The sequence below is a fragment of the Crotalus tigris genome, unplaced genomic scaffold (assembly GCF_016545835.1).
Source record: "Crotalus tigris isolate CLP2741 ecotype Arizona unplaced genomic scaffold, ASM1654583v1 scf7180000017677.1119895, whole genome shotgun sequence".
Taxonomy (NCBI): domain Eukaryota; kingdom Metazoa; phylum Chordata; class Lepidosauria; order Squamata; family Viperidae; genus Crotalus; species Crotalus tigris.
Window position 1 is genome coordinate 229,637 of NW_024096560.1, and position 17,223 is coordinate 246,859.

The 17,223-nt window shown below is 37.5% G+C and overlaps 1 protein-coding gene across 3 annotated transcripts in view; it reads right to left on the minus strand.

Moving 5' to 3' along the window:
• Positions 1-1,532: 1,532 nt before the first annotated feature.
• WNT2B (Wnt family member 2B) overlaps positions 1,533-17,223 on the minus strand; it is a 45,732-nt gene continuing 30,041 nt past the window's right edge. For all 3 annotated transcript variants that reach the window (XM_039337392.1, XM_039337394.1, XM_039337395.1), the window contains exons 2-5: positions 16,308-16,528; positions 10,202-10,479; positions 6,291-6,555; positions 1,533-5,567 (exon numbers count right to left, since the gene is read on the minus strand). In XM_039337392.1, coding sequence (XP_039193326.1) covers positions 5,338-5,567; positions 6,291-6,555; positions 10,202-10,479; positions 16,308-16,528 — 994 coding nt within the window. In that variant the 3' untranslated portion in view covers positions 1,533-5,337. The remainder of the gene's footprint in view (positions 5,568-6,290; positions 6,556-10,201; positions 10,480-16,307; positions 16,529-17,223) is intronic.

The window sequence follows — 17,223 nt, forward strand, 5'->3', positions numbered from 1 at the left end:
AATGTCATCAATGTTGCTGTTAAATTATTACCAAAGAGGATTGTATTGCAGTTTCATGAATGTATGTAACTTTGTTATAATTTGACTATATGCTTACACTTCATCATATTAATCTAATAAGTGGGGATAATAAATAGAAGAATTGGAAATGCAAATGAAATGCAATGGAAATGCAATAAATGCTGACATTGTGTGTTTTGGTAGAAGTACTTCAAGTAATGGGAATATTGCAAGACAATGTGAAAAATGGAGCAAGAGATACCCCTTAACCAGGGGTAGGCAACCTCGGCTCTTTTATGACTCGTGGATTTCAACTCCCAGAATTCCTGAACCAACCATGCTGAGGGGAAAGGGAGAGGTTTCCAAGGTGAGCCATGCTGGCTTAGGAATTCTAGGAGCTGAAGTCCACGTGTCATAAAAGAGCTAAGGTTGCCTACCCCTGCCCTAAACAATAAGAATAAATAAACAACTATTAGCCCATAGCTATGAGGACAATGAGATGCTTAGGCTAAATCCATAAGCAAAATACAACACAATATTATCTTCTACTTCATTCCTCAGCAAATAATATCTAGAGGCATATAACAGAGGTAGTATATAGTCATCATATGTTTCATGGTTAATTTTCATAAATTAATGATCAATATATCCTTACTTTATTATATTAGGATTTTTATGTAGAAACATGAGAAATGTAGAAATATTTGTTTACATGGCAAATTTTATAAAATACCAGATTAACCAAACAGTACATGTTCCTTAAATTATCAAAGTTATGAAAATACTAAGTCTAAAGGAGAATGCAGAAGGCAGAAAAAAATAGTTTAGAATGTGATATATATTTATTATTTTTTGCAGTTTAAATATATATCATAAATATTTTATTTAGAATTGCTTTTTGGTGTAATAATGCTAACTCACACTTATCCTGAGTTTTAAGAATGTATAATGGCAATGGAAGTAGAGCCTCAATGGTTATGCGAAACATAATTTATATACTTTTTCTGCTTCCTTAATGATACAGAATTTTCTGTAACGGTTTGTCTAATTGCAGTCCTTTAGCTTCAACTTCTTCTTAAGCTGCTACTTAAGTAATAACATTGTTCTATCTTATATGGTTGATTATAAGGAAAGATGGCTGAGATAATGTACATGAAACATTTTAGAACAGGGGTGTCAAACTCGCCGTGTCACGTGATGTGTCGTGACTTTTCCCCTCTTGCCGGAGTTGGGGTGGGCATGGCTTCCATGTGAGGCATCCAGCCTGTGGGCCGGCAGTTGACACCCCTGTTTTAGAATGTTCAAAAGAAGTTCCTACGTATCCAGGAGACCATGAGTTCCAGTCCCACCTTAAGCATGAAAGCTGGCTGCTGACTGGGCCAATTACTCTTTCTTAGCTCAATTCATCTCGCAGAGTTATTTGTTGTGGTGAAAATAGGAGGAGGAAGGAGTATCAGGTATGCTTGCTGCCTTGGTGTGTGTGTGTGTGTGTGTGTGTGTGTGTGTGTGTGTGTGTGTGTGTGTATAAAAAATAAAATATAAAATATTATTATGCATAAGTCAGACAAACAAAGATAAGCAGGACAGGTGAAGAACAGTTTTGAAATATCAACCATAGAATGCAGAAATGTATTACAGAGTCCAATGAAAACATGATAAAAATAGGCCAAGGAATTTTAAAGGCAGTATTACTCAGAGTGAATATAAATATGAGAAAGCCTTTGAATATAAAAATGCAAGACTGATACTTTCTTCTCTTTTTTAACATACCAAACTCCATCTTCTTCATACTGCCTGATGCAGTCTCATAATCAAAGATTTCATAGATGAATAGCAAACTATACCAATACAATACTATAAAAGAATATGAATTATGACCTTGCAAAGATAGGGCATTTTCAAAGTTTTGCTGCTTGTTGCTATGGAAGCAGAGAATGTTCTCAGGTCTTCTGCCATTTTCTGTAATATATACTGGAAACCTGTATGACATTCTTATCATTTCTTAGACCTATTCCATTCTTGTGAGCATCCCTTTACAAGCACACAATAGCTTTGACAGCCTTTCAGTAGACCATTTCATAAGATAAGAGATGATCTAATGATAATCCCTTTTCCTAATTGTTAAAAAAGAGATTTAAAAGGGGAGCACATATAGGAAGCCTGTTTTATATACAGTTGCCATTTAATCATTCTTGTCTGGCAATAATTTACCAAATGATCCTTTTGTTTTCAATTTGAACAGTGAGAACAGCTACAGCTGCTGCAGCACCTTGAAAAATACAAGGTTTGCTATTTTGCCAAAGAATCATTGTCTTTTTACATTTATGTCTCCTAAAGATATATATAAACTATCTTCCAGAAGATGGGAAAACTTCTTTTCAGATTAAAATGTGGAGCCATAAATAAGCATACATTTTCTTTACTAACCAGTGCACCAGAGAAGTTAACAGTGCTGATAATTTTCATTAAGGTCAATCCACTGTTGATTTTAGATACTGTTTCCAGGCAGGAGAAAAAACTTTTCTCTAAATTCTGGATTGTTTTGGTTCTATAAAGCTATTATCTCCAATCCTCTTGCTTCTGAGAAAAAGCAGCCATTTGAAAGTAGGGAATTAGTACATAGAAAACAGTCTTAGCCTCTGCTAGATGACAGGCCTATCTAGCCCAGGACTCATCATAATAGGCAGTTGCTCTCCAGGGTTTCAATTGCCTTTTGTAGACCTGCTTGGAAATGCTATAGATTAAAACTGTAACGTTATACAAATGGTTGAATATTTTGTATCATCTAATGTTATTAACACTATCTAGAATTACCGTATGTTACCTGAAGTAAGATATAATGTTGTACACATTTTGCTTAGGAATATTTTCCATTGATACTTGCTTCTTAACAGAGGTATACAGATTCATTTAGTCTACTGTGGCTCTATTGTGTCCTGCCTGGGTAAATATATAACAAAACTTTTAGCTAAATTTGATGTCCCTGTAAATGCTGAAATAAGGAGTTTTTAGCACTGCTGTATCAAGGACATTTCCAGGACATTTGTATACACATGGCATTGGCAAAAGAAAGGAAGCACTTTTTCAAATATTTTGTAGTATCCTAATAAAATTGAGATGGGAGTGCCATAGTGCTTTAAAATAATTAATTAGCAATGTGATGAAGCTGAATGGATTTTAAAATTCTGAGTTCTGTTATAGAGTTGAAGTCAACATAGTACAGTTTCTTTCATAAATACTTTTATAGCTAAGGGCTTTAATAATTTCCAAACATATATTTTTTACCAGTGCATCTACAGGTTGGATGAACAGAAGAGTCTGGACAAAAACTCTTGTATCACCTGAATGATCAAAATTTATAGGTCATAAGTCAATAGCTGACCCAAAGGAGTCAAATCCTGTCTTAGATTAGAGTTTATTTATTTATTTACAGGACTTATATGGTTGCCTATCTCATATAATGATAAAAATACCCTCCCCCATCAGTGCCAGACTAAACATCTCAACAGATCAACCTTATCCTACTACAATGACTGCAGGAAGAACCAGGTCTTTTATAGTCCTCCAGAAGGCTAAAAGGGAAGAGATCCCTCAAATTTCAGGTGTGAGGATGTCCCATGGGGCTGGAGTAGCTATTGAGAAGGTGCAGGTCCAAAGTCCCATCAAGTGGTAATATTAAGGGAAGAGATCTGGGTTGCGCTCATCTATCTAACTTAATAGGACAGGCAGATATCCTCAGGGAGAGGTGGTCCCACAAGTAACCTGGCTCTGTGCTATGTAGGACTTCAAAAGTGATAACCAGCACTTGAATTGCACCCAGAAAGCAATTAAAACTCAGTGAAACTCATCCAGCAGTGGTGTTACTTGGATGAACTATGGGACATTCAAAAGTCTGCATACTGCTGAATTCTAGAGCAGCTGGACCAAGGGTGTCAAACTCGCCGCATCACATGACATGTCGTGACGTGTCATGGCTTTTTTTGCATTGCCTGAGCTAGGGTGGCTGCAGCCTCCATATGATGCAACCGGCCCATGGGCCGGCAATTTGAGCTGGACCAAAGATTTTTGTGTGCTTTTGTGAGATGTCCAAAGTAATGTGAAAATAATGTTGAAGACTGTTTTTTTTTTTTTTTTTGCAGGATCCAATCTGGTTGGTCACCCGGACCAGAGATTTAATTTTCTGGCTCATTTTGTTTTGTTCCATTCCAAAGCATTTAGAAGCAAAAAGAAGCTGAGGATATGATAGTGATTGTACATGATAAGCTTAGTGGAGGCCCAAACACAGCATGTTGGGCTCTGGGAAAAGATAGAATTTCAGAATGGCCATAATGAGACATGGGGAAAAAAAGAAAAAAAAAGAAAAGAAAAGTTAAAAAATTATGATTGCAGATATTTGTTGTTATTTTGAAGTTATAATGATGTCCTATTTTTCAAGAATGTTGCTTTGATTCAGTGTCAAAAACCACAGAGTTTACAGAGTTGAAACAATAACGAAGAATTAGACTTATCCATCACTTACCCAATTAATCACAAATGATCATAAGTGCAGAAATTCACCAAATCCAAGAGAATAATTTTCCGATAGTACTTTTTATGTTGTTTTTCTGAAGTATTTAAAGCAATGCATATAACAAGTGGATTTATTTTAAACAAATATTATATTAGCTTCTTTTAGAGCCTACAACTTTTCCAGACACATACACATATTCTCAACTTTCTTTCACCTTTTTTATTCTGCCCTCTCTGTAGAATTGATTTTCTTCTTGCAAACAATTTTATAATTCCATTGTTTAATTTCAGTTGGAGAGAGAATATAATGAATGTCACTTTACACAAAGTTGCTCTTTTTCAACTGATGTCCATAATGCAGGCATGGTAACCTCTGTTTGAAAGATGAAAATAATATGCTTATTCCAGATTGGATAGAATAATTGTGGTTGTTTTCTCTACTTTTGGGTGCATATGATATTTATAGATTACTGTGTAAACGTTTTGTTTTTTTTAGAATGAGGCACTAAATCATAGCCTGATTCTTAGCGTCCTATGTTTATCAGCAATTTCACTCTCCTATTTTGGGACAGTAATACCAAGTAGAGAAAGCTGCACAGTTCACTGTCATTTGCTAATTTGTTTTTTTTTTTAAAGTAGGGGTGTGAAAATCTGCTTGGTGAGCAAAGGAGCCCACTAATACCCGTTGGGAAATATAGTCTTCTCTTTATTTTTGAGAATGAGTTAAATAAATGCCATGCAGTTGAACTACAACTCCCAGAATTCTCAGGCCCACAGATGGCACAGCACCAGCTTTACTTTCCTTTTCTGGATCTGTCCAGCACTGTCTCAGGTTTGGTCAATCCATTCTGCACGCTTTGGTGCTTTACACGTGTGAATATCTACAGTGTCTTCACATTCCTTGCAGCGAACAGCGCAACACCAATGGAATTTGCACTCACATTTAGTGACTCGAGTTACTTGAGTGGTATCATAACCTCTGCCACAACACATGACTTCACATCCATCAGTCCCACGTGATACCTTGTTGCATACACGACCAGCAGTGCCTAGTGAACCTGTAAGAAAAGAAGAATAGTTTTATTTAATCTTGCATGACGTTGGCACTGGATCTTGGGAAATATAGAATTCATTACTTTTTGTAATGAATTTCCCTCTATAGAATTTATAAGAGCAAATTCTAGAAATTCACTTAAATTAGTAGTAATACAATTGGGTCTGCTAAAAATCTTAGAATCTTAGAATAACAGAGTTGGAAGGGACCTTGGAGGTCTTCTAGTCCAACCCTTTGACCTGAATAATTTCTAACAACTATTTATGGGAAATAGAAAATGTAATTTCCTGCCTCAAGAAAGGTGTGAAATAAGAAATATTGGTGAGTGATATTGGTAAGGTGATTAGGTAGCAAGAGCAACAGAGTGATATCAATCCAACTCTTTCAACCACATTTTGCAAGTATATTTTTTCTCATAATTTAATATTAACTGGAAGTAAAATTGAAATTCTTGGATATGTACACTTTATACTTCAGATGTTAGTTTCCATGGAGATTTTCACGCAGATAGGAATTCTGAAGAGAAGGAAGCCTTCGTAAAATGTTAGTGTCCAAGTCACCCTTTCCTAAGTGGGATACTCTCCAGATGTATGAATTTCAATTCCAAAAATTACTCAACCATCATGATCAATGTTGAAAATTTGGGAAGTTGAAATCTGCCCTCTGGAGGGTAGGTGCTAAAATTGGGGAAGGCTATTGCAAGCAAAATGTCAAAATATTGTTTTACCTGCAGATTTATCCATCACACAATAATCAGGAGAGTTCTCAAAATACACAAGGTCAGTTTTTGTGGGCTTTCGGAAGTTCTTATTGGCCACAGTAAATCCGGAGCCATCTTGGGTCATAGTCACTTGGATGGCACCATTGTATTTTTTCCGGAGGTAATCTCCAGTTTTGCGGAAGTCTGACATTGCCAGCCAGCAAGTCCTTAACGTGCAGGAACCACTGACACCATGACATTTGCATTCTAGTTTCAGGAAACGCTTCACAGCCTGAAATAAAAGTTTTAATGTCAGATCTAGATGGAACAGAGAAAAATTGCTTTAATAATATTCAGAATGGCTGCTGCTTTTTCTGAGAGATACTGCTTTATTTCTTAGACTGGGTATTTCTACTTAGATTTTGCTAGTTACAATAATGACCTTCCAGACCTATGAGCAATACTTACAGCTTCTCTTTTGTGATACATCTCTATCTGGTCTATTAGAGCTGAGAATCATTCTAACTGAAAGATAATAGAGGTGACCTTCAATGATCTCACAAAAATGCTTCTGCTGGAAGGTGTATCTATCAATACTTGAATGAAAGGAGTTTATATATATAAACAGTTAACTGTTTCTGCTCACTTACTCTCGCATCTGTCGTCCTTTCCAGTTCTATTTCGGGATCTGTCTGACTTTCCTTGACTGGACTGTGCTTGTATACATTCGGGGGAGGGGGTGGGGGTGTATTAAGTGGATCCGGATACCTATCAGCGCAACCCCTGGTGGCTGCATTCCAACCAGGGACGCTGCCCTCCTCCATGGGTGTCCGTGAGTATGCTATACCACTTCTGGTTGTCCCCCTCCTCATAAAGTTTTTTGTCATTTGATCACATACTAAATTCCTCCTTCGCTGTTCATCATTTCTTTTGCTCTTTTTGCACACGTACAAGGTCCCACAATATGGTTTTCTATCGTTGATCTATGCTTTCCTTTCTTATGCTTGTCAGTGGAGTGACTCATTTCTCCCCTCATATTAGCAGGAGTTGTGGAGTGGGTGCCCCGTGGGTTGTCATCCAGCCATCTTTGTTGTTCAGCCCCATCGTTATTTCCCCCTTTCATGGAGTGAGTTAAAACACACCTCGGGGGTATCTAGGGGGGTGTTTCTTGTTCCTTCTCTGTTCCCCTTGTAGGTTCCCTATCACATAGATGGGCTATCTCCTCCATTCTTCCTTCCCTCTGGTTGCGTAGGGGGTGTGCCAATTGCCTTTGTTGTGGATTCTGGTGGTGTTGTTCCCATACCTTAAATGTTTGGTATGCCGGGCAAAGTTCTATATGGCGGTTGATGGAATCACCATCAGAAAGCCAGGCTTCTTTAAGTAAATGGACTCCCTTGGTAGGGTCCCTAGATATGGGCTGTGCACTATTAAGGTCAAATTCATGCCTATGATTGGTCATATGGGACCAAATCTGTGAATGCTGTTCCTGTCTTCTAACCGCTAGTGCGTGCTCATGGACTCTAGTTTTTAACCTTTTTGCGGTTCCTCAATATAATTGCAGGAACAGTCCTTACACTTGATCTTATAAATTACCAAAGATTTTTCTTCGTTGGGGAGTGGGTCTTTTGGGTGCATGATCTTAAAGTTTGGTCTGGTTTATGCACCACTTTTATATTAAAGGGGGCCAATAGTCTGGCTGTTACCTCTGACACCCCACTGATATATGGGAAGGAGATGCGCACATTTTGTGTTATCGTCCTATCACTTTCCTGTAAGTTTTTACAGGATCTGTATGGTTTGCTATACTTCCTAATGAATCCAATAGGGTAACCATTATACTTACAGGTTTGAAAGAGGTGATTTCTTTTTTCGATTTTGATCCTAGTTGTACAACAGTGTGAATCAATCCATTTGAACAGCTGATTTTATGGGCCACTGGATGGTTGCTCTCATAATGGAGGGTTAGTACGAGTCGGTTTGCAATATACTTTTGTATATAGGGTCCATCTAGTTGGCGATGGACCAACACATCCAGAAAGGCTAAAGTGCCCTGATTCTCTTCCTCTTCTGTAAAGCAGATGTCTGGGTACACCGAGTTTAGCGTCTCCATAAAATCCGCCTTATGTTGTTTCTTAATAATTACAAATGTATCATTCACATACCGGACCCAAAATTTAGGGTGGAACTGAGTCATAACTATGGTTATGTAAAACGGCTTCTGCCACTATGCTTGAAATAGGGAATCCCATAGGTGTTCCTTTGACCTGCTCGTATGTGGTCCCTTGGAAGGTAAAATACGTTTTTAAACATAATGTTATTAACTTCACTAGGTCATCAGTATGCAAAGAATCCTGTTGTCGTCCTTGTCCCATTTCATTAAGGCAGTCTCTTAAGGTCGTAACTGCCAAGTCCTGAAGGATGGAGGTAAAGAGTGAGGTGACATCAAATTATACCATCACCTCATCCCCCTCCACCTTTAAGGGCTTGAGGCACGCAAAAAGGGCAAAAGGACTGATGAACAGTGAAGGAGGACTGAGGAACTTAGTATGTGATCAAATGACGAAAAACTTTACGAGGAGGGGGACAACCAGAAGTGGTATAGCATACTCACAAACACCCATGGAGGAGGGCAGCATCCCTGGTTGGAAGAACACATGCAGGAATGCAGCCACCAGGGGTTGCGATGATAGGTGTCTGGATCTGCTTAATACACCCCCACTCCCTCCCCTGAATGTATACAAGCACAGTCCAGTCAAGGAAAATCAGACAGATCCTGAAATAGAACTGGAAAGGACGACAGACGCGAGAGTAAGTGAACAGAGAGTAAGTGAACAGAAACAGTTAACTCATGCTAGCAGACAGAGAGCGGTTGGATCCAAGAAAAAGGAAATGGCAACCTTAGAGGGCTTTAACATAGTAAGAGACATGGGCTGTTTAAGAAACCAGGCAGAGAGAACAGACGGACCGTTTTTTACATTAAACAGTTTTGTTTTAATACCTATCCTGGTGTTCGGATTGTTTTATGGTATGGATTTATCCAGGATTCGTATTTTTAGCATAATTAGAGACCATATTGGTGTGTGTATATATCTATGTGTGTGTGTGTGTGTGTGTGTGTGTGTGTGAGAAATTTGGATTGCTAACAAAGAGTTAAAGGGGGAGTGGTATAGCTATTTCGAGTTACTTAGCTCTCATCATATATATAATGCCAAGATGAAATAAATATCTTATGTTGGCTTTACTGAAGTGGCAGCTATTGGTCTAAAAACTTTTTTTGATGTGTGTGTGTGTGTGTGTGTGAGAGAGAGAGAGAGACACACACACAGAGAGAATTAGAAATTGTTGCCTTGTTCTGCCTCTTTTTCTTTCCCTGTTTTATTTATATTCTATTTAGACATTGATAGTATCAGACCTTTCAATCAAAGTGAACTGAAAATTCCTTGAATGTGGCTAAGAATCTGAAGAAGGTTCAAAGTTCCAGTAACAAATTCTTAGGCCTTTGTGAAGTTGGTGATGCTGTTATTTCTTGTTGTCTGAAAAGTTCTTAGGTTGATTGTAAAATGCTACAAAGCATAAGATAATAATATAGGAATGGTTATACATTCCCTAAGACTGAGTTAGATAATTTGTTCCTCTCTCAAAGTATAATATTATCCCCACATTATCCCCAGTGCTTTCTTTCTTTTTTTTCATTTTCACCTTTCTCACAAATTTCAGTGTTCCAATTATTCATTTTAAATATCAAACCAGTCAAAAGAAAAAAGTTCAGCCCAATCCATCTGCTAATGATGCTGACATGCCATCAGTCAACCTTTTGTGGCCTTTAGATGTCCCTCTCTCTCCATATTCATTCATTCATTCATTCATTCATTCATTCATATTGTAGCCCTATGCTACAAAAAATTGCCTCCCTCCAACTTAAGGTTGGTATTACTAACCGTTCTGCCACAACGATTGTTATGCAGATTCATTAAAGCACGGGCATCTTTCACTGTTTTCTCTTTGGCATCCACAAAGTCCTTTGCAAACTTTATGCCATAATTGATGTTGTCACTGCAGCCTCCCCAGTCAAAGTCCCCTCTCTCATCCTTTGAGCGGCCCCGCTTATGGGGGTCACAGTTGCAGGCTTTTAGCTCTCCTTGGCTGCAGGCCCGGGTGATGGCATATACAACTCCAGCTGAGGAGATTGCATACACGAAGGCTGCTTCTCTACTACCTGCCATATAAATAAAAGAAATAAACATGAGTAAGTCAGGAAACAGCTAGATGGTTTGGAAAAGAGTACATATGTTTGTGTATTGTTTGGATGTCTTATGGTATTTTTAATCCACCTAATAACTGAGTGGTTAGAAATCAATGGAACTGTGCACACATGATGTTTTATCTTTACATGCCAAAATAAGAGATGTTAAGTGATATGTTAAGAGAATAACAGATGATTCAATCAATTCTTTTGCAAGATATACCTATCTCAACAATAGAATACGTATCTGAAAAGTAAAGCCTTTCCCATCCATGTTCAGTCCCTAGCAGCTCCAAGTAAAAGGCTCTGAGTTAACAAGAACAGAAAAATATTCTTAGGAAACCTGAAAATATGACATAACAGTAACACTACAGATATTCATTTCAATAGTAATTGAGATAATGCTTGTATTATCAATGAATTATCAATTCATATTATAGGAGTAGCTAAGCTAAGGCATGCCAAGCAAATATTCGAAAATATTTTCTGGATCAAAACAGGGATTAGGAGTGGATAAACCAAATAAGAATTAAACCCAAGTTATTATAAAATTTCATCTGGTGAGAATGCCAGAAAAATGGATTTCTTAGCTATGTACTGTCTTACAAAAGAAGCATAACATTCAAGGGTGTGAGACCTAATTAGGAAAAAAATGTTCTGTCCAAGCAATATACGATTTTATTTTCATTTTCTTTTTTATGCATTGGAATGGATAATTTAGGTATTTCAGTTTATATGCCTCTATATCTGTGCCTTTCAGGTAGGTTGGGAGGACTTTATACATTCCAGAATTGTAATCTGAACATAGCTGAAGGACATTATATGGAAGATAGCCAACATGGGCTCTGTATTACACTTTTCAAGGGTTTCCCTTGCTTTTTTATTATCACTATAGAAGCTGCTTGATTGTAGATTATATTCTTTGAATGTGAGCAATGAGTTATTCCAACTCATTCACATTTGCGACCATCAGGGAATGAGGTGTTTGGTTGGAAAAACAGAGAAGTACTTCTTCCAGAAATATTAAATTGTTTGGCAAGTTCCTATATAGCACAGACTACTGGCTAATATTTTATACTGTAAATGTCGGCGAGCGCTGAAATCGGCGCCAAAGACGGGGGTCGTCTTATACGCCGAGTCGTCTTATACGCCGGAAATACTGGTAGTTTCCGGCGTATAAGACGACGTTCTAGGAATGCGGCCCGGCTATAAAGACGGGGGTCGTCTTATACGCCGGGTCGCCTAATACGCCGGCATATATGGTAGTTCTCTAAATTTGCACCTGATTTTATAATGTTGTAAAAGCAAGAGCAAATCAAAAACATACCACTGTAATCTGCAAGAACATCCTACATTTAATCAGTTTCATTCAAAGCAAACAGTGCATTTTATTTGCCTTAAGGGAAACCAGGGAATCTCTTTTCAAAAGATTTGGCTATCTCCCCATTTTTCCAACCCAAGCATCCTGAATCCAGGTAGCTAATTTGGATATTTTGCTGCCTGGGGAATTCTGGGAGTTGAAATCCACATAAATTCAAGATGCCAAATTTGAGAAACACTGTTTTATAGAATATTCTCTGACTTTTGTCATCTGTACGCTCTAACTAAAGCAAAATTCTATAACTAGTAGCAGAATCAGCATAAAAAATGTAACATATATCCTTTTAAAGGCTTTTCACTTATTAAAACATTTTATGCTGTTTTATATTATAGAAGATCCAGAAGTGGTTTACAATAATTCCAAAAGAGATTTCAGGTTAAAACAAAGCAAAACTAAATTAAAAACAAGTTGGAAAAAAACCCTTAAAATAAAAATTTAGTGTGGATTATGGTTGGAGAAGGACTACATTAAAAAGTAAGCTTTTGAAAGAGTATAAAACATGTTGTCACTGAAAGGGAGTCACATCAGATATTACCATGGAAAAGCTCTTTTAGCACTGCTGCCAGGACCCTAATTGCCTAAGAAACTTAAATACTTGGGAAAATTTTAAGGCCCCAGAACTGTTTAGAGCTTTATGTACTAATTAATAGTAATATTTTTATGTGACTCAATAGCAGATTGACAGCCAATGTAGCTCTTTTAGCACAGATGAAATATAGATACCATAACAACTCTGTGCTGGAACCCCGTTTCTGTATTCTATATTATTGTAGGTTCCAGATAAGTCCAAAAAGCAGACCTATTGCAATATTTAGATTAATAATATATGACCAATTGTAATAAATTATTTCTGTCTAGAAATGGTGCAGCTGATGTATAGCCTAAGCTTGAAAGGGTGGTAGGAGCATCCCTAAAGCAGAGGTCACCAATCTTTCTTGGTTGGCGGACCGGAAGAAAAGGGAAGGGGAAGCATTTTACGCACGCTCGCATGCATATGCTCACGTGGCTGCGAGCAAGTGTGTGATGCAAATGGGGCGGGGCTAACGCTTGCATGATACTCACAAGCTCTGCCCCATTCTTGTGCACAGTGCCCTATTTCTATGCTTCGAGGCACGGCATTTGCCCCTTTTCGTGCATCGAGGCGTGGCAGCATCCCATTTTTGTGCCCTGAGGCACAGCATTGGCCCATTTTCGCACAGTGTGGCAGTGCGGCATCCCATTTTCATGCCCTGTGGCATGGTGATGTCCCACATTTGCACACCGAGATGTGGCACCATCCTGTTTTTGCACTGAACAGCACGATGTCCTATTTTTGCATCCTGTGGCTGCAGCGGTAGCACAAATAGGGGTGTGTGCACACACATGTGTGCATACTGGCCAGCCTGTCTGCAGCCAGTGGCAGCAGCCTGCAACCCACTACTGGACCGCAGCCCACAGGTTAGGACCCCTGCCTAAAGTATGAAATTCCAAGCATAGCAGGGAATTCCTATTTCTGGATTTAGAAACTGTCCTTCCATCTTTTTGGATGAAACTCAGCTTAAGTTTCCATGTCCCCTTCCCCACCTGTGTATTCAAGCATCAATTTAGATTGTGGCCTAAGTTGTCCTGATCTAGAGATATATAGCTGGTGATATCAATTTGCTTCAAATCCCTTAGTAACCATATCCAGGGATGTCTTAGTACTAAGCCTGTTAGAAAGCAATTCTATGGTTTTCCAATGTTATTCTCTCAGACAGAGGCAGACACTGTTTCAGAGCTAACCATGGTTGATGGTATTAAAAGCTTCTGAACTATCAAGTAAGAGAATGGCACTCCCTCTTCATCAGACAGTCAAGGTAGATTCTGTCCTATAACACAGACTGGGGAAAATAATCATTATAGAGCTGTTGTGGATCCCAAATCCAAGTTATTTTGTAAACAATCTAAATGATGACAATCAAAGCTCCAAAACTGGTGCATTCAGATATAAAGAGACTGCTGTATCTAGATTTCTTTCTATTAAATAATCTTTTCACAGTGTGAATGCATCATCACTCCACATTATTTTGAGTATTAACCTATTTATTTATTTATATTTCACAGTTCTTAACTGCCTAACTCTCTCAGAGAAGGGCTCCGGGCTGTCTTGATACTTGGCTCAGCGCCCAAGATTTGATTTTCAATAAAATTAAACATTAAACATTAAAAAAAAATTAAATATATAAAACAACATTATAAAATTACAAAAGATGGGGAGGTTAGCAGTTGTTAATACAGGTATGGGGGGTTCCCATGGGAGGGGCAATTAGTTTCATGGTTGTGTGAGCCCCGGTGTCCCCCATATAAGGCTGCACAGACAGGTTTTGACCCCTTTGCAGAAGACCAAGAGATTGGGAGCTTATATATGCATATGCATATTTTCCATAAAAACGTGAGTTTATAAAAACGTGTCTATGGAGATTCTCAGCCATCCAGGTCATAGTTGTTTCAAAGGTGCTTTTTTTCAAAAGGCTACTGGACTGTTTTTGAGAAAGAAAAAGACATTTTCCTTCTCATCCAAGAAGCTTCATCAGTTGAAAACATAATCACATAAAAATACACGTGCACACCTTTTCAGGTATGAAAGCTGTGAAAGAGGGATAATTCAAAGTATTCCCATTCATCATGTTTTGAAATGAAATACTTTTTTTTCCTGCACATGACTCCAGTGCATGCTCTAAAGCGAAAATAAGAAAACTAAGTTAACACCGATTAAATTCCCCATCACAGGGAGGCCAGTGGTATGTTTGGTGACCACAGAGTTTGCCTTTAGCAGTTGACTTTATTGCCTGTGAAAGTGGGGCAGTGCAGCCAGCCTCCTTATCTCCACTTCCCTTAAATTTATAATCCGTTTTTTGTCTCCCTTGTTTCTGGTTTCAGTTCATTTTTAAGCCAATTAGGCTTTTAGTTGTCATTATTGTCTGTTTTGTTTTTAATCATACAGAAAATAGAATGAAAAAAATGTTCTCTGTTTTAAGAACAGCTCTTTTCTAGACTTTTAACCTTAATGTTTGCATTTGTTTGTAGTTTTCATCTTGTATTCTATATTTTAATTACTGCCAGTTATCTTGGGTGCTGAGCCAAGTAGCAAGGCAGGCTACCAATCAAAATGATGAACAAAACCTACTTAATGAATTGGCCTAATTTGCACATACCGCTTTTTTTCAAAATCTGAGGCATTTCAGGTATTTTGGGATAAGAATTAAAAAGGGAGTTTGTTAAAATTGTGTTGATCTGAAATATTAAAATTTAGGTTCTTGCAATGAAATAATCAAATTTACTAAATAAAGAAAACACTTTTTTAAGTTTGAAGAACTACTTCAAGCTCTGTTGTTTACAATTTTCAAGAGTATCTTGCAAATTTTAAACTCTGTAAACTTGTAAACAAGTGATAAAACTTGGTGCCAATCTTGTATTTTATGCAGTGAGAAAAGCCATTTCTTTAAAAAGTTGGGCCATTTCCTGCTAAAAGATGGTTGCAGATCTTCATGGAAGTAAATCTCACTGAATATAATAAGACCTCTGAGTAAATAGATGAGTAAACAGTCATAATTCATCATTGCAATATTTCCACCATATTGAAAACTTTTGCTTAAAGCTCGAAATCCCTTCACATGATAAACATCCAATGAATTTATTTTCCATTTAAAACTGCATATGCTAAATGTACCTTTAAAACTAGCAAGTCAACATCTGACTCTGGAATTACTGATTTTCTCTAACTAGAATTAAGTCTTGTAGATTTCTAATTTTAAATAACATTTGTCTGTTCAAATATTGGCTAAAAGGTTTGGAATGAACAATCAGTTGTTCCTAAGCTGTTCTATAATAGCTTTGATTGAGAGAGGTTGTCTTCTCTAATGATACCTGCTTCGAGGATTTCTAAGAGTTAAAATTCAAGAGTACAAATTTATCAACAGATACTTCATATGTCCTACATTTTCTGTAGATGTAGACTTTAACAGATGTTGGGAGAAGAAAGCAGGGGAGGGTAGTTCCCATCATGAGATGTTTGTGAGGTTATCCAAGGCATCTGGATGACCGCTGATGGAAAAGAATTCAGAAAGCCATCTTATTGTCAGTGGGAAAAGACAGAAGAAGCAGAAGCAGTGATAAGTTTTGGCTATTTTATTACAACACTTATTATGAAATTTTTGTCCCCAAGAACAAAATTAAAGCAATGCAGTATCCCTACATTTTTATCTCAGATGTAAAATCAAAGCAACATCGAAGAAAGAGAATTATTTATTTATTTATTTAATGTGTGGCAGAAGAAAGAGAAAGATAGGGGAGAGAGAGAGAGAGAGAGAGAGAGAGAGAGAGAGAGAGAGAGAGAGAGAGAGAGAGAATGAGAATGGAAGAGATACTGCATTATCATCACTGAGCTGATCAAGGGACTTACTTCGGAGCATGACTCTGCCAAAAACGGTGTGGTCTCTGTCCAAAGTGCTGCAGTTCCAACGATGGTGACGGAATTGATGCTGGCATTCCCGAATCCACTCTTTAGCTCCTTCCCCTATGGATTGCATGATATCTGGGTAACTCTGGCACAAGTGCCGCTGTTTATTGACTAATCCTGGTATGTTATCACAGATCACCCTTGTGCCTAGCGCCCCAATATACCTGTAGAGACATAAATAATGTCTGTGAAAACATCAGAACTCAATATTTCATAAAACAGTTAATGCTATTAATGAATGAAATGAATAGGTAGCTACTGGTTTCCTTAAAACTTTTCATTTTCTTTCTCAATCTGGCACAAAGTGCTCATAGTTTCCTGTTCATACACATTTCTCTAATGCTATGTATCCCACTTTTTACACAGCATAAAAATAAGTTTAAATATACCAACACTGAAGCAGTTAAAATTTATAAATATAGTCTCATGTAGGAGACATGTTTATCTAGTTAACAAGACAATACTCAACAATGAAATCTTTTGCAATGGCAATACAGAAAACTTAGAAAGGTAATATTTTGAAATCCATATGTAGGCTTATATCTTTAAATGTTTGTTAACAAGATTATTCAAGATTATGTCAATGATATTATCATTGCCAGGCTGAAAGTATGTTAATACTATCATAAAGTGGATCCATAAATGGTTGGCTAACCACACCCAGAAAATCAGTATTCATAGCTCTATATCAGGATGCAGAGCATTAATAGTGGGTTTCTGCAGGGATTTTTTTGAGGGCAGTATTATTCAATAGTTTTAATAATGACCTGGAAGATGGGATTAATGGGCTGCCTCTCAAACTTGCAACAACTCTACAACAAGATGGAGGAAATTGGTTTTCTGCATATTCCACAGATTG